The sequence below is a fragment of the Pseudopipra pipra genome, chromosome 1, assembly GCF_036250125.1.
Source record: "Pseudopipra pipra isolate bDixPip1 chromosome 1, bDixPip1.hap1, whole genome shotgun sequence".
NCBI lineage: Eukaryota > Metazoa > Chordata > Aves > Passeriformes > Pipridae > Pseudopipra > Pseudopipra pipra.
Genome location: NC_087549.1, coordinates 94,765,051 through 94,778,780, shown reverse-complemented (window position 1 = coordinate 94,778,780; position 13,730 = coordinate 94,765,051). Strand labels below are relative to the sequence as shown.

The 13,730-nt window shown below is 40.6% G+C and overlaps 1 protein-coding gene across 9 annotated transcripts in view; it reads left to right on the top strand.

Annotated features, from left to right (window-relative positions):
* Positions 1-13,730, top strand: part of KIAA0319 (KIAA0319 ortholog) — a 57,534-nt gene that overhangs the window by 35,809 nt on the left and 7,995 nt on the right. For 6 of the 9 annotated variants that reach the window (XM_064665912.1, XM_064665929.1, XM_064665921.1 and 3 more), the window contains 9 exons: positions 1,012-1,135; positions 3,756-3,888; positions 4,751-4,899; positions 6,815-6,966; positions 8,092-8,230; positions 9,397-9,556; positions 10,852-10,994; positions 11,589-11,711; positions 13,101-13,191. In XM_064665912.1, the coding sequence (XP_064521982.1) occupies positions 1,012-1,135; positions 3,756-3,888; positions 4,751-4,899; positions 6,815-6,966; positions 8,092-8,230; positions 9,397-9,556; positions 10,852-10,994; positions 11,589-11,711; positions 13,101-13,191 (1,214 nt within the window). The remainder of the gene's footprint in view (positions 1-1,011; positions 1,136-3,755; positions 3,889-4,750; positions 4,900-6,814; positions 6,967-8,091; positions 8,231-9,396; positions 9,557-10,851; positions 10,995-11,588; positions 11,712-13,100; positions 13,192-13,730) is intronic. The other 3 variants (XM_064665953.1, XM_064665943.1, XM_064665933.1) reach the window with 2 other exon arrangements.

Sequence of the window (13,730 nt, the reverse complement as noted above, 5' to 3'; positions counted from 1 at the left end):
GGGCACCAGTGCTTCACCACACTGAGTAAATAATTTCTTCAAATATCTAAGCTAAGCCTGCCTTCTTTCAGTTTGAAGCCATTCCCTCTTGTCCTGTCACTATCTGCCTATATAAAAAGTCCCTCTCACTCCTTTTTTTAAGCCCCCTTTAAGTACTGGAAGGTGCTATAAGGTCTCTTCTCCAGGCTGAACAACCCCAACTCTTCCAGCCTGTTTTCATAGGAGAGGTGCTCCAGCCCCCTGATCTATCTTCATGGCCCTTCTCTGGACCTGTTCCAGAGGATGCTGGTCTCTGATGTGGTATCCATTGTTAAAATGCTGATTAGTTAATAGTTTATCAAGTCCCTTAGTTCTCATTATCATCTTTGTCCAAAAAACCCCCCAAACGTAATTGCATTGTGATTTGTTATTCCCCATGTGAGAGATGCCACGAATGTTCATTTTATTAGAAAAAAAGACCTATAGCTGGGCCCAGTCATTTTATGAGCTTATATAGATATCAGCTAATACTTCTCAAAGAGTAAACTCAGGACAGATTTATCTTGTTTGATATGTTTTTTTCCTCATAAGCCTGTCTTTCTGGGTTCAATTCTGATTTTGTGTTTAACAATCTTTATAAATATTAACAAATGTCATGATGTTTGTTTTCAAAATATCCCTAAGGAAATGTAATGAGCTATAGGAATTTTCATTAGTGTTTAATTTCCTGATTGAGAATTATTGTTGTTCAGAAATAATGCAATAATTGTACCAGCAGGAGAAAGTAGGATTTATTGTCTGTAGTTATTTCTCTGGATTTGGTAGGGACAGTTGCAATCATGAGCACATTACATCCATCTGTGCACCAAATTTTAAGCCTCCTCTTTGTCTGCAAGGTGCTCAAAGTGTTGCTCAAACACCGTATTTATGAATTAAAACATTTTTTTCCCTCACATTTGCTCTGTAAGACCTTTCATTATCCATGAACACTCCTGTTTTATCTCATGCTCTGTCTTCACAAATGCTGTGAAGGGAGTGCGGACGCCGTACCTCCAGTTATCTGCAATGCAGGAAGGAGATTACACGTTTCAGCTGACTGTCACAGACTCTGCGAGGCAGCGGTCCACGGCTGAGGTCACACTCATCGTGCAGCCTGGTAAGTCACCTGCAGGCACCTCTGGGGTGAGCCAGCCCAATGCCTTAGCACTATTTTCCAGTGCCTTATGTCCTCACACTGCAGGGATGCCTGCTATCCCTGCATCAAGGACTCTTCCACCTCTGTTTTCTGTCAAAGCAGACAGTTAAAACAAGTGTAGAATTATAAAAGTCCAGGTGGTGATCCTGAGGGCTCACACCAGCCTGATCGTGTAAGGCTACCTGCACAGAGATCTGTTTAAATGCTTCTAAAAGCTAAATTGTAGGTCTTCGGTTTAATGTCCTACAAAATCTGTTTTGAAAGCTGTTGTGGAGGTTTGACCTCAAAAATATCCAATTTCCAAGCTCCCCCACAATTTGCCTCAATGCAAGAGAGAGAAGGTTTCAGAGAGGCACAACTCAGCACGGGGAAATTATATAAAAGTTTATTACTAACACAATAAATATTATAGAAACTAAAAAGCAAATAAATACACAGTACTAATACAATCTCTACCGCCCCTGGGGGTCCTCCCACATCATTTCAGAAGAAAAACCTTCAGGGCGATAGCTAAAGTCTCTCTCATTGGGGTATTGGGGAAGGGGTCTTTTGCACCCCCACCAGCTCCTCGGCTTCTGCTGAGGTCTCTTCCTGGACTGCAAAGGAACATTTGCTTTACCAGGTCTTCATCACGAGGTCCAGGGAATCAGCTTTGAGTCCTTTCTCCCTGGTTCATGAAAGTTTCTCCCAGAGAGTAAGATGTTCACTCTTTCCTCTCCAGGTTGCAGGGTTTCTGGGTCTTGCTCAGTTTTTTATACCCCAAATAGTTTTCACCAAAAGTCCTTACCCAGAAAAAGCCTGCTTGGTTTGGCTTCTCTCCGTTCCAGCTGCTGCATCAGCTCAGCTTCCACATGTCACAGGGAGGCATTCCTCCCTCCCGCATTCCTCCTTTGGTTTTCGGCTGCCCCCACCCAAACTTCGTGTAGAGCCTCCTCCGAGCCCCTCGGCCCGTCTCTCATTGCTTCAGTCTCAGCTCAAGGTCGCTACCTCCCCCGTCATTATAGGGGGGGAGAAGGTAGCAGTGAGACTGCGTCAGTCTCTCTCCTCTGCCTGGAATTTTTCCATCTCTGTATGATCGCAGCTGCTTCTCTGGCTCCAAACCACCCCTCGGCCCATCTCTGGCTCAGCTCTAATGCCTCACCTGCCTGCTGGGGTGGGGAGGGCTAGCTCCAACCCCCTGGCTGGCCTCTCAAGTCCACGCCACTGCCTCTCCTGGGCAGTTGGGGGAAAAGCCCCCTAGCCTTTGGCCCCACAGCCTTTGGCCGGTTCAGTTTCAGTACTGTCCTGGGCTCCCTGCAGCCTGGCCGGGGGGGAGAGCGGGCCTGGCCCCCTGCAAGGGGCCCGAAGGCCTCTCTCCTCTCACCTCATGGCTCCGAATCTCTCTCACACTGCCAACAACTTCCTTCTGGCTGTTGTAATATCCTAATTTCACAGGGGCGAAAAAGAGCTCCGATTGGTCCCACATCGGAAACTCACCTGGGACCAACCACTTCCAGCCCCCCTCCAGGAGGGGGGGGGGCTCAAACCACCACAACTGTTCAGAGTATCAATCAGTGCTTTGCTCAGTTTTCTTATTGTTGTGCAGTTCTTGTGCAAGAGTCCTTGTGTGATTTGAATTCTCACCAGAATTACATTGTGTTTTCTAAGGAAAAGTGTCAAGCAAGGACTTTTCAAAAGCTGTATCTTTCAAATGCTTGTTTAGTTTTGGGAGCCAAGAGATGAATGAGCCCAAATGGTCCAGGCCTCATGAGATTTTTTTTTTTTTAATACCTTTTCTTTTTGTAACATGTTTGCCTACTACATCCAAAGTGTTCTTTTCTGCCAATGTGAAGGTTTCACATTGCACCACGGGGCAATGTTTTATCTTCCTGTTGTTGCTTAATAAATATCTTTTTTGTAGATGACCCCTTCCGGCACAGCTTTACAGTGGGCATTTACTGCAGAAATCAAGAACGTAAATTGGAAGTACAGTGTGTGGTGGTGCCTTTAAGACCTGCTATAGTGTGGAGCTAGAAAGATGCTATTGCTGAAGTCAGGCCTAAGGGCAAATAAATACCCAGGAAAGTGGCAGCAGTGCCAGTTTTACCATGCCACAAAAGCAGAGGCTGAAAACAGAATAACAGGTTACATGTTTTTGCACTAAATCCTCAAAGGGTCTGAACTGGCATTACGTTGGTGGTGTTGTGCTGACCTTGAGCAGCAGAAAACACAGGTCAGTATCTTCTTTGAGGGCAAAGAACCAAGTGAGAGGTTTTGAAAGAGATGGAGCAGTAGGACCATGAGAATACCCCACCAGTCCTGTTATATAGCATTTCATATAATGCATTGATCATGCAGCAAAATTTTTGGGAGTGTGACTGTGCCTGCAGTGCAAAGGGGAAGTATTTGCTGTGGTATTTGGCTTGTTGCAGAGCTGATCTCTCCTACCTGCTGGCTCGTGCATGTTATACTTGTGATTTGTGCCTTTAGAGCCAATATATCAATTCTTTAATAAAATATTCTGTGTAAAATCTTCCCTCTGATTGGAAAGGCTTGCCAGTGACTACATAGTAAATGTCATACACTAAATATTATTTTGCAGAAAATAACAGTCCTCCAGTAGCAGTGGCTGGCCCTGACAAAGAATTGACCTTCCCAGTAGAAAGTGCTACACTGGATGGAAGCAAAAGCCAAGATGACCAAGGCATTGTCTTCTATCATTGGGAAAATATCAGGTATCTAGAGATTTTACTAATCTCCAATAAAATAGAGAACAAAGTGAAAGTGTTTAGAGTCTCTTATGCAATTGTGTTGGGTGATGCACTGTTTGGGAATTGCTTTCAGGACCTTCCCACTTGGGTGGTAATAGGGTAAGAAATAGTAATTTTAAGTTCAACTTGAAAAGCTTAGGCAACCTCTGTGTATGTTTTGCAATGTGTCATTTTGAGGCCTACTTTTATAAAATTAAGAAAAAATGACAGGAATTTCTGTGTCTCCTGTTTAAAAAGAAAGTAGCAGGCTTGGGTACCCCCCTGTAATATACGAAGTTTTCCCATTAGTGCTTAGATGAACAAGAGTTTCTCAGTTACTTGTTTATTGGATAATAAAGTAAATTGACAGTCACTTTATCCTGAACTTTCAATAATGACTGACTAAAGCAGTCTTGAGTGATGATTGAAAATGTTCTACAAAAGTTTGTATATTTATGTGCAAATCTAACTGATCCTTAATAAAAGGACAAGCTATTAGCTCATGCAAGCATCATACCTCATACAGGAAGAGGTCTGCTGGCAGCCAGTACATATTGTGAGTGGCTCTTAGAGCAATATCATCTGCATGCTCCCATGGAATAGTGTAGTGGTGAGATTGAACTTTTGGGGTGCATTTTCTGCTCTTTTTATAACTGGGTATGTGGTGCTTGCGTGCTTTGAATGCCTCGAAAAAATGCATTTAAGCATTCTCTAAACTAAACTAGTGTCTCATATAGTTCTTTAGCCATCAGTGCTATAAAATAAAAGCAAATGGCATGAGCAGTGCTGCTGAACAAATGGTTTGGCTGGCTATGCAGGATTATTTTTCTGACATGTTTTGTTTCAGTGGACCAAGCTCTGTACAGATGGAAAATGATGACAAAGCAATAGCAACTGTGACTGGTCTTCAAGTTGGTACCTATCGCTTCAGGCTGACTGTGAAAGACCAACAGGGCTTAAGCAGTGCATCTGTGGTGTCAATAACTGTGACGGAAGGTAAGCCTCGAAGGCAGGGAAGCCTTGTTGCTGTGTCTTAGGATATGGTGGGCAGCTTGCCAGTTAATGCAATTGCTGACAGAATGTAAAGGAAATCAGAACAGAAAGTTATAATGTATTTGTTGTCGTATTTCGAGGGTGTTCAGTAAGACTTGTCTGCTGTTTTGTAATAAAGTAGTATTGTAAGTGACTGGCAGAATTAATTTTGTTTGCTGCAAGATATTTTAAAGTTCAATATATGCAAAATTAGTTGTAATAAAAATGTTCCAAATTAATATTGTTGACAGTGATATGTTTACATCACTAAGAAGATACATTTTTATTTTATTTTTGAAGTTAAGCTTTGAGCAGAAAAGCAGTTTTACTGTGGATTTTCAGTAACCTCCAAGAAGCGACATCTCAGTGAACCTATCTCCACTTAAAAATTTAGTATTAAGAGACCTGTTTTTTGCTTTGTTGTTTTATTTTTTTTTTTTTTTTTATAGAGAGGAAAACAGCTGCTATGGTGTGGGGTTTCGGTGATTTGGGGTCTTTGTGTGTTTGTTTTGTGTTTTTTTCCCCAACATGCATGCGGTGGAAGAGGCTTTAGGATAATGATAGAATCATAGACTATTTTGCGTTGGAAGGGACCATAAAGATCATCTAGTCCCAACCACCTTGCTGTGGGCTGGGATGCCTTCCATGAGACCAGGTTGCTCAAAGCCCTGTTCAGCCTGGCCTTGAACACTTCCAGGGTTGTGCTCACTTCAGCAATAGCCCAGGATATGATTGACTTTCTTGGCTGCAAGTGGACACTGCTGGATCATTTTGAACTTCTTGTCAGCCAACACCCCCAAGTCTTTCTCCTCAGAGCTGCTCTCAGTCCATTCTCCGCCCAACTTGCACTTGAGCTTGGGATTGCCCTGACCTTTGTGCCTCTTCAAGAAGAAGCTGGACTTTGTTTTACCCATATGCATCATTGCTTGAACCATTTCAGAGTTTCATTTAGGTGTTTAATTAGAAATACGTGGCAACAGCTCTGCCCAAATGTGTTTTATGGTCTCACTTGTGGTGTGAAGTGTAGCCACAGTATGTTTTGTCTACAGTCACAGGTTCAGTATTAAAAAGACTTAGTTTTCCAATAACCAAGTTTAGTCAACTGCTTTTATTTGAAAGAGACAAATCCCTTGTATCACAGAAAACTCTCTGCTGTTCTAAAGAATAGAGTTATAGCCAAGGCCCTTGAGATGTGCCCAATATTGAATTATTTATCTCCAACTAATTATGTCCAGTGAGGTATTTCACTCAGCCCCACAGGTTGCTGGATCTCTCTCTTATCAGTTGTGTTCTAAAGAAAAGTCAGTGATGTCTGGTTTCTGGAAAGAGAGCATGTTTCCGTTTCTCTGGCTTTTTTTTTTGCCATGCGCTCAATGTGTGCCTTAATCTCACTGCTAGTGGTAAGCAGTGAGAACTAGATTTACCCTTAAATTTCCTGATTGCCTAAATACAGGCATTATGAAGATATAAGTTCTTGCACAAGCTTCTACTAGGTAATAAGTGATTCTCCAGATGGAAATATCCCAGCATGGTGACCTCATGCTGGGCCTTGTTTCTAAGTAGGTAGAAAATTTTTTTGCTTGACTGAGAAGATCTGATGCTTAAGTTATTGTGAGACTCTAAATAGAATATCCCACAATTCTTTTTGAAAAAGATATTTCTCCTCATGGTGCAGCTCTGCTTTTGTTAGACTGTAATAATTCTGAAGCCAAATTTTGTATACCCACTCATCCTTTCCCTGTAGCTTTAACATGAGGTCGTGTTGTTATTGTCTGTAATTATCAGGTAAAGAATTGGAGTGTGGGTATATTGGCAATGACAGGTCACATTTCTCATGTCTTGAAAGCAAATCCTTATCCTCCACTATTTTTGTGGCTAGAAAACAACAGTCCACCTCGGGCGCACGCTGGTGGGAAACATGTTCTCGTGCTTCCAAATAACTCTGTTACCTTGGATGGCTCAAGATCTGCTGATGACCAGGGGATTGTGTCATATTTGTGGATTCGGGACGGTCAAAGCCCAGCAGCTGGGGTGAGTTTCTTGAGGGTTGTAATGAGTCAAATTCTGCTTTTGTTATTCATGTAATGTCATTGCAGCCAGGAGAGCAGGTGTGACTCATAAGATGCTGTGATGTATGGTGTTCTGGTTTGTCTCCCCTGCTCTCTGTAATGCTGTAGTTCAAGGGGGTTGTGATATTTTCAGTACAGCTAGAGAATATGATAGCTAAGGAAGAGCACTGCAGCAATGTGGACTTAGTTGGGAAAGACTTGAGACAGAAGAATAAAGCTGTGTCTCAGAGTAATTGCTGATAGTATCAAGCTAATGTGTTAGAGAGAAAAATCATCTGAAATCCAGCTGTTCCAGAGGAGTAAGGATCTGAGAGAACAAGAACTACTGATAAAGACTAAGGGATCATGTCTGATACCAGATGAGGTAAAACTTGCAGTTTAAGATAAAAATGGTATTTGATGCTAGATGTGTAGATACCTTGCTTGGCAGACTATGGTGAATAGCCTGGGTCATTGGGGCAGAGGAGTCTGCTCTCTGAGTGAGGCAGAAAGCAGAAATACCTCATGATAAACTGAAATTTATATGTCCTACTAAACCTCGGATAATTTGTTTTCCCTATCTCACAAAGTGTTGTGGACAGATCTTTGCACTCAGGAAGATACTGAAAAACCAGCAAGTGCTGAGAGAGGAGAAACAGCAAAATCCAAACAAAGCTTCTAGAGGCAATTCACATGAGTATGTAATAATTGAAGAGGGTTAGCTTAAATACAGCTGGCAGAGTTGATAGTTGAAAATACATGAACTCGGAGGAAAGGAAATTAAGAGTTAAGAAAGCAGAACTAAGGATAGTGGTATAAAATAGAGAAATAAAAATGTAACTTTCTCGAATTTTCAAGCAAATGAGTTCTTCAGATTGTCAGCTATTCTTTCTGGGGTATTTTTAATGAAAATATCCATACTGTGCAGACATCCTCATTAACTTTCACTTCCAAACTGTCCTTACTCTGCTATAAACTATGGGTAGGTCACATTTGTCCCGAAAGTCAAAGCAAGAACTCACACTGTCGTACCAGATAGCCGACTTGATAGTCAAACCTGCAGCTTTCCCTGAGGGTGTAATTATTCCAGTACCTTTTTTTTTTGCAGGATGTGATCCATGGCTCAGACCACGAGGCAGTACTGCAGCTAACTAATCTGGTGGAAGGAACCTATACTTTCCACTTGAAAGTGACGGATGCTAAAGGAGACTCAGATGTTGATTCAGCAACTGTTGAAGTGCGGCCTGGTATGAGAATTAAAAGGTCATCGATACGTTGTGAATACCACATCTTTGTTCTCCTTTTCACTTATTTATTTAGATGTTGACAAGATTCTCTCAAAGCAAACAGGTCTTTCTCTTCCTACCTTATTGTTCTCTGAATAGGCCTGAGTGTGTTAGAAGTTGACATGTCAGGATTCTTAACTGCTACAATCACCTTAGTGGGAGCATCCATGAATGAAAATTATACTTTCTAGTAATATTTTCATTAGGCTTTTATTCCTCTTCATTCATTGTAGGTTTTTGTTTCTTTTTTTCTGACTGTAATCTGTTTGGTCAGTAGAAAGAGATGGGAGCTAAACATTAAGTCTAGGTACAAATGCTGCAGATGTGTGTTTGATGATTGAAAGTGTGGCTTTATGTCTGTTTTTCTTCTTTCCTCCTGAAGGAAAAAAGCAGTCCTCAGAGAATGTTAGGGAGACGTAAACTGTCTTTTCATGGTTTGATATTGCTTGTTTTATAGACTTGTTTTCAAATGCAGGATGAATAGCTATATGATGAAAGTTGAAGCTTCAGTTTTCTTGCTTGTCTGACTCCTGGGCAGTGATTTTCTGTTCCTCACTTTATTGTTGAATGTAGTCATAATAATTGGGTCATGATTCTCACTGGATAACTGTGAAGTTTCTTTTCTTTGCAAGGCACTCTAGAAGTCCAAGTACTATTTAACAGAACCCTCAGTTTGCAAGGGTAAACATATCTGATATTTCTCAGATTTGCCATTCTCAGACATACAAGTTCACCTTTGGCTCTCTTTCCCTGAGTGATAACCAGTAGTAAATAAGTAGCAGGGAACTCAGTAATTAGACTCACCTAATGCTTACCTCTGACTTTAAGATGGCAGCATTTAGGGGAGCAGAAGTTGCTATTCTGCACAGAAATATGTAAATGCTGAACTGAAGTGCGCCCTGAAGCATTCTTATTTCGATTGATGAGACTGGTTTGTTTCAGAGGGAATGTGACAATATAGGCTAAGTACTTTTTTAAGAACATGAAAGAGTTGGCTTTTCAGTGATAAAGGTCTTATACAGGAAAATATAGTATTAATAAATACTTTCAAGTCCTGCATGTTGTCTTCAGTTGGTACTGAAATATTTGCCAGGCTCTGAAAGAATAATATGTTCTTCTTCTGTCAGATCCCAAAAGGAATGGTCTGGTGGAGCTGATTCTGCAGGTTGGAGTGGGACAGCTGAGTGAACAGCAGAAGGACACTCTGGTGAGACAGCTGGCTGTATTGCTGAATGTTTTGGATTCAGATATCAAAGTTCAGAAGATACAAGCCTACTCAGATATAAGGTACAAAGATATCCTCCTGTACCCGAAAGATTTGTGATTTTCTTTACCTCTTTCACAGCTCATAATTAGTTGCAAAATAATCTTTTGTAAGAAGACAAAAAATGCTGTACTTCTCAACAGAATGTACTTTAAGAGGTGAATGTCTTCTGCGGTAGAAAATCGATGAAATAAGCTCTGTGGAGGTCTAGAACTGAAGTATTTTGTTTAAAAAAAAAAATCAAACTTTTTCTGTATAGATTTTTTTATTTTTTCCTTTAGAGAAAGTGCATGGATATATATTTCAGTGTCTTTGTTCCATACAGTGCTATTTTTTCCAAATGCTGGACAGAGCAAAACAGAAAGAGTTTCTCACAGTGAAGCAAGTATTGTATTTCAAAATAAGGTTCCAGCTCTATTTGATCAAACCATTTTGTTTCTACTTCTTCTCTAAGGTTTTGATATTGTTAATATTTTATAAACATTTTCCCAGGTAACTGGTAATGAAAACCCATTTTTTGTAGAGGAAACTCCCCAGTGGGTACTCCTGCCTGTGGCATTTTACTTTGAAGTAGAAATACCCTCTCTACCTGCTGTAGAGAGCTAGAGATGGCTGTGCATGCCCACAGAACCCAGCTCATGTTGACATGAGTTACCTTTAAATTCCTTCCTGTTAACTACTTGGCAATTTAAAGCCCATTTTGGTGTTTATTTAGCTCTAGGGGAGCCTCTTAAAATTTAAAAACACAGTTTGGAAAATCTACCATTTATAGCTATGACATTTTTAATAACAACATTTTAAATTAAAATGTTCCCTGAAGTGTCTGATACAGGATGAGATCAACGCCACCCAACTTGTAAATTGTGGATGATGGGGGAAGAGGGCTTCCATATGAAATCTCTGTATCCCTTGCTTCTGAGCTTTTTCTCCTATTTAATTCGGTTTCCTAAAGTTAGTGAAATTGCTTCAGAGCACTTTATGACAGGTTCTGCATGAGGGTGGAGAAAGCAAATGTATATGTACTTCTTAAAGCAGAAGTCAGGAGGACCAAGAAGGGAATTACATTTGCTGTTGTCCTCACATTTCTTCTGTGAAACTGAGAAGCCAGAGAACTGCTGGTGCTCCAAGCTCAGAATGAAGTCTGTGTCATTTGAATGGAGTTGACTGATCCATGGACAGAATTCCCAAATCTTTATCAGTGGTGACATTTGCTTTCCAGAAACAAACAAAACTAAAGGCTATATATGCCTTTATACTTTTATTACTGAATGCCTGACAAAAGTGATCTTTGACAGCAGTCATGACCTTCTTTCTGCAGCACCGCAGTTGTGTTCTACGTGCAGAACGGGCATCCTTCCACGGTGATCAAGGCATCAGATGTCTCAAGAACTCTGCACGTGCAGCTCTTGAAACAGAAGGCTGACTTCCTGCTCTTTAAAGTCCTGCGAGTTGACACGGCTGGTGTGTTTTGTACCGTGCTTGCTCATCTTGGAACTCTGCATGCATTTGGCTAACACAGTGCCTGGAAACAGTGCATGAAGGCCTTCTGTCTGCCATCTGGTGTCTGGGCTTGGGTGTAGCTTTCCAAAAGATAATGTTGAAGACAATACTTAAAATGTTTCATGATTTGTGGAAAACTGGTGCCAGTTACTTGTGTTCTTTTAAAAGACATCATCTGTGACAGCAGGCAAAAGTACATCTTAATCTGGTCTGCATCAGGAAGGCCTGGAGAATGAGGATAAGGATACCTTACATAACATCTTTTCTTGGAAGATGGGCAAAATTCTATATAGCCATAATATAGATATGTTTCATGTCTCTGGTTCCTTCGGAGCTTATAGTGTTCAGTAAATAGGCTGGTAACCTAACTTGTTCTTGTCTGCAAGCATCAGGCAGAATGATCGGGTGACTGCTGTGTTATAACCTAGTCTCCTAATATTTTCAATATAGATAGGCCACTAGGGTTTCTTATAATGAATTGCTGCTTTTGCCCGAAAAGGATGCATGACAAGTTGTCCGTTTACACAAGTGACCCACGTTTGGTTTTGTTTGTAGCCTGTCTTTTGAAATGCTCTGGACATGGGCACTGTGACCCCATAACAAAGCGCTGCATTTGCTACCAGCTGTGGATGGAAAACTTGATACATCGTTATCTAAATGATGGAGAGAGTAATTGTGGTGAGTTTGGTGTTGTGGAATGTATTTTAAGAGTAACCTGTAGTCTTGCGACTGTTGATTATTTGCTCTCAGAATGGGGAATACTTAGGAGGTAGATGTTGAGGGAGGACTAAAATGATGTCTGTTTTCCAGCCCAGCAGTACATTTCTGTAGAAAGAAATTTGAATAATTTCCTGAAATTACAATGTCTTGGCAGTAGTAGCCTGTATTTAAAATATTTTAAAAGTTTAAATTTTAAAAAGATGAAAAATATGTGAAAATTTTCTCACGGGAGAGAAATTTTGCAACAATTTGGGGCCAGTTGGAGGGATTGTTGAATAACATGGGCACTGGAAAGCTTTTGAGTAGGAGTGTTGCAAAGCTGTAAAAGAGACAGCAACTTAGATTCTCTGAGTGGGTGGTTGATGCTTCTGTGCCAGAAGTGTGATCTGATCTAAGCAAAGAAGACATCAGTGTTCTGGACTGACCAATATTGTCACCTTTAGAACCTCAGTTTCTTAGCATGATTAATTCCACTGTTTCTTTCAGTTTGCCTGTTGCATCTAGGAGATGTAATTTAGGTTTACCAGCATCATCCTGTCTATATTCTATGGCACATCTAATTTATCAGCTTAAATTCTCTATTTCAAAAAACTAATAATTAAATTAAAATTTAATTTGTCTTCTACTTAAGTTGAAATAAAGCTCAACTCTCTAAGTACTGTGCAGGCTTGGAGACATTTGCTGAGCAATGCACTAGTCTTCGAGTAAATCTATAAACGCTTATAAGGAGCTTAGTACAAGCCATTAAGTAACCATGGGCTATGTAGTAAACAAAGACTTAATGACAACCCAAAGAGGGTGGTAGGTTTTAAGCCTGAGGCTAGGACCTACTGCAGCCCTGCTGTGCTATTCCATAGTATAATAGTAACACTGAAAATAGTGAGCATACACATGTTGGAGTTCACATTATTGCACATCTCTGTATCCTTCTCTTTTCCTGGATTTATAAATGTAAGTATGCAGGTAGAAAGATCTATCTCTATTCAACTGCTTTTTTAAAGCACTACTGCTCTTTTAAAGCCAGACCTAGAGTACACCTATGTTTATTTCAGTTAGAGAATGATAACTGAGGTGGTAACCTTGCCCCTTTGCAGGACTTTCAGTTCTCACATAGACTTCAGAAATCTTGGGACAGTAAAAGGTATTAGAGTGGAAGAAAATTTTCTAACATGCACTTTCAGTCTTAAAGCTTAAGAGTTTTTAGGAATTCTTCTGAGAATATGAATGTGCTGAGTTCTCCTAACTTCCTGTTGGCACTCCCCATTTCTCAGAATTGGTTATTTTAATAGGGTTTGTATTAGAAATTATAAATGACTTTACAAAGCACTGTTGTGTTTCTTTTTTCAGAGTGGAGTATACTCTATGTGACTGTATCTGTTTTTATTTTGATTGTGGTCATGGTAGGGCTTGCCTGGTTCTGCATCTGCTGCTGCAAGAGGTACATGATTTGTGTTTCTTTTTGATGGGGTATATGCAAAAACTGCCATATTTTAGTCCAGTCCTTAGCACTAAACCACTGAATTCTTTTCAGACATGTGAGGGGCTTCCTGTAGCTGTTTCTGTAGAGACACACTTTTGTTGAAAAAAAGAGTATCCATTTGTGTCTCTGTGCTTCTCTACATTAAAAAAACCCAAAAAGCTAATGTTGCAGTATCATTCGTATGAAGTGATAATTAATGTCAAAATGCTGAGAGCATACTACAAATCTTCACAGTTTCCAAGTCCTCCAGGTACTCTATGCTAACAAAAAAGAGGCACACCCTGAAGGTCACTCAGTGATAATGGAATGTTCTAGGCCATGGGAAAGGATCTGCTCCCAGTCTTGTGTTTCCCCTGGACAGGAAGGGTGGGTAGGTGGGCTGCATGTGGCTAACAGGCAAGGAGTACTCCAGTGATCTCAGTTATGCAGACATCTTGCTTCCTCTTTTCCTTAAACAGTTCTATCTACTACTGTATGTTGTTTCCCTTTCTGCCCTC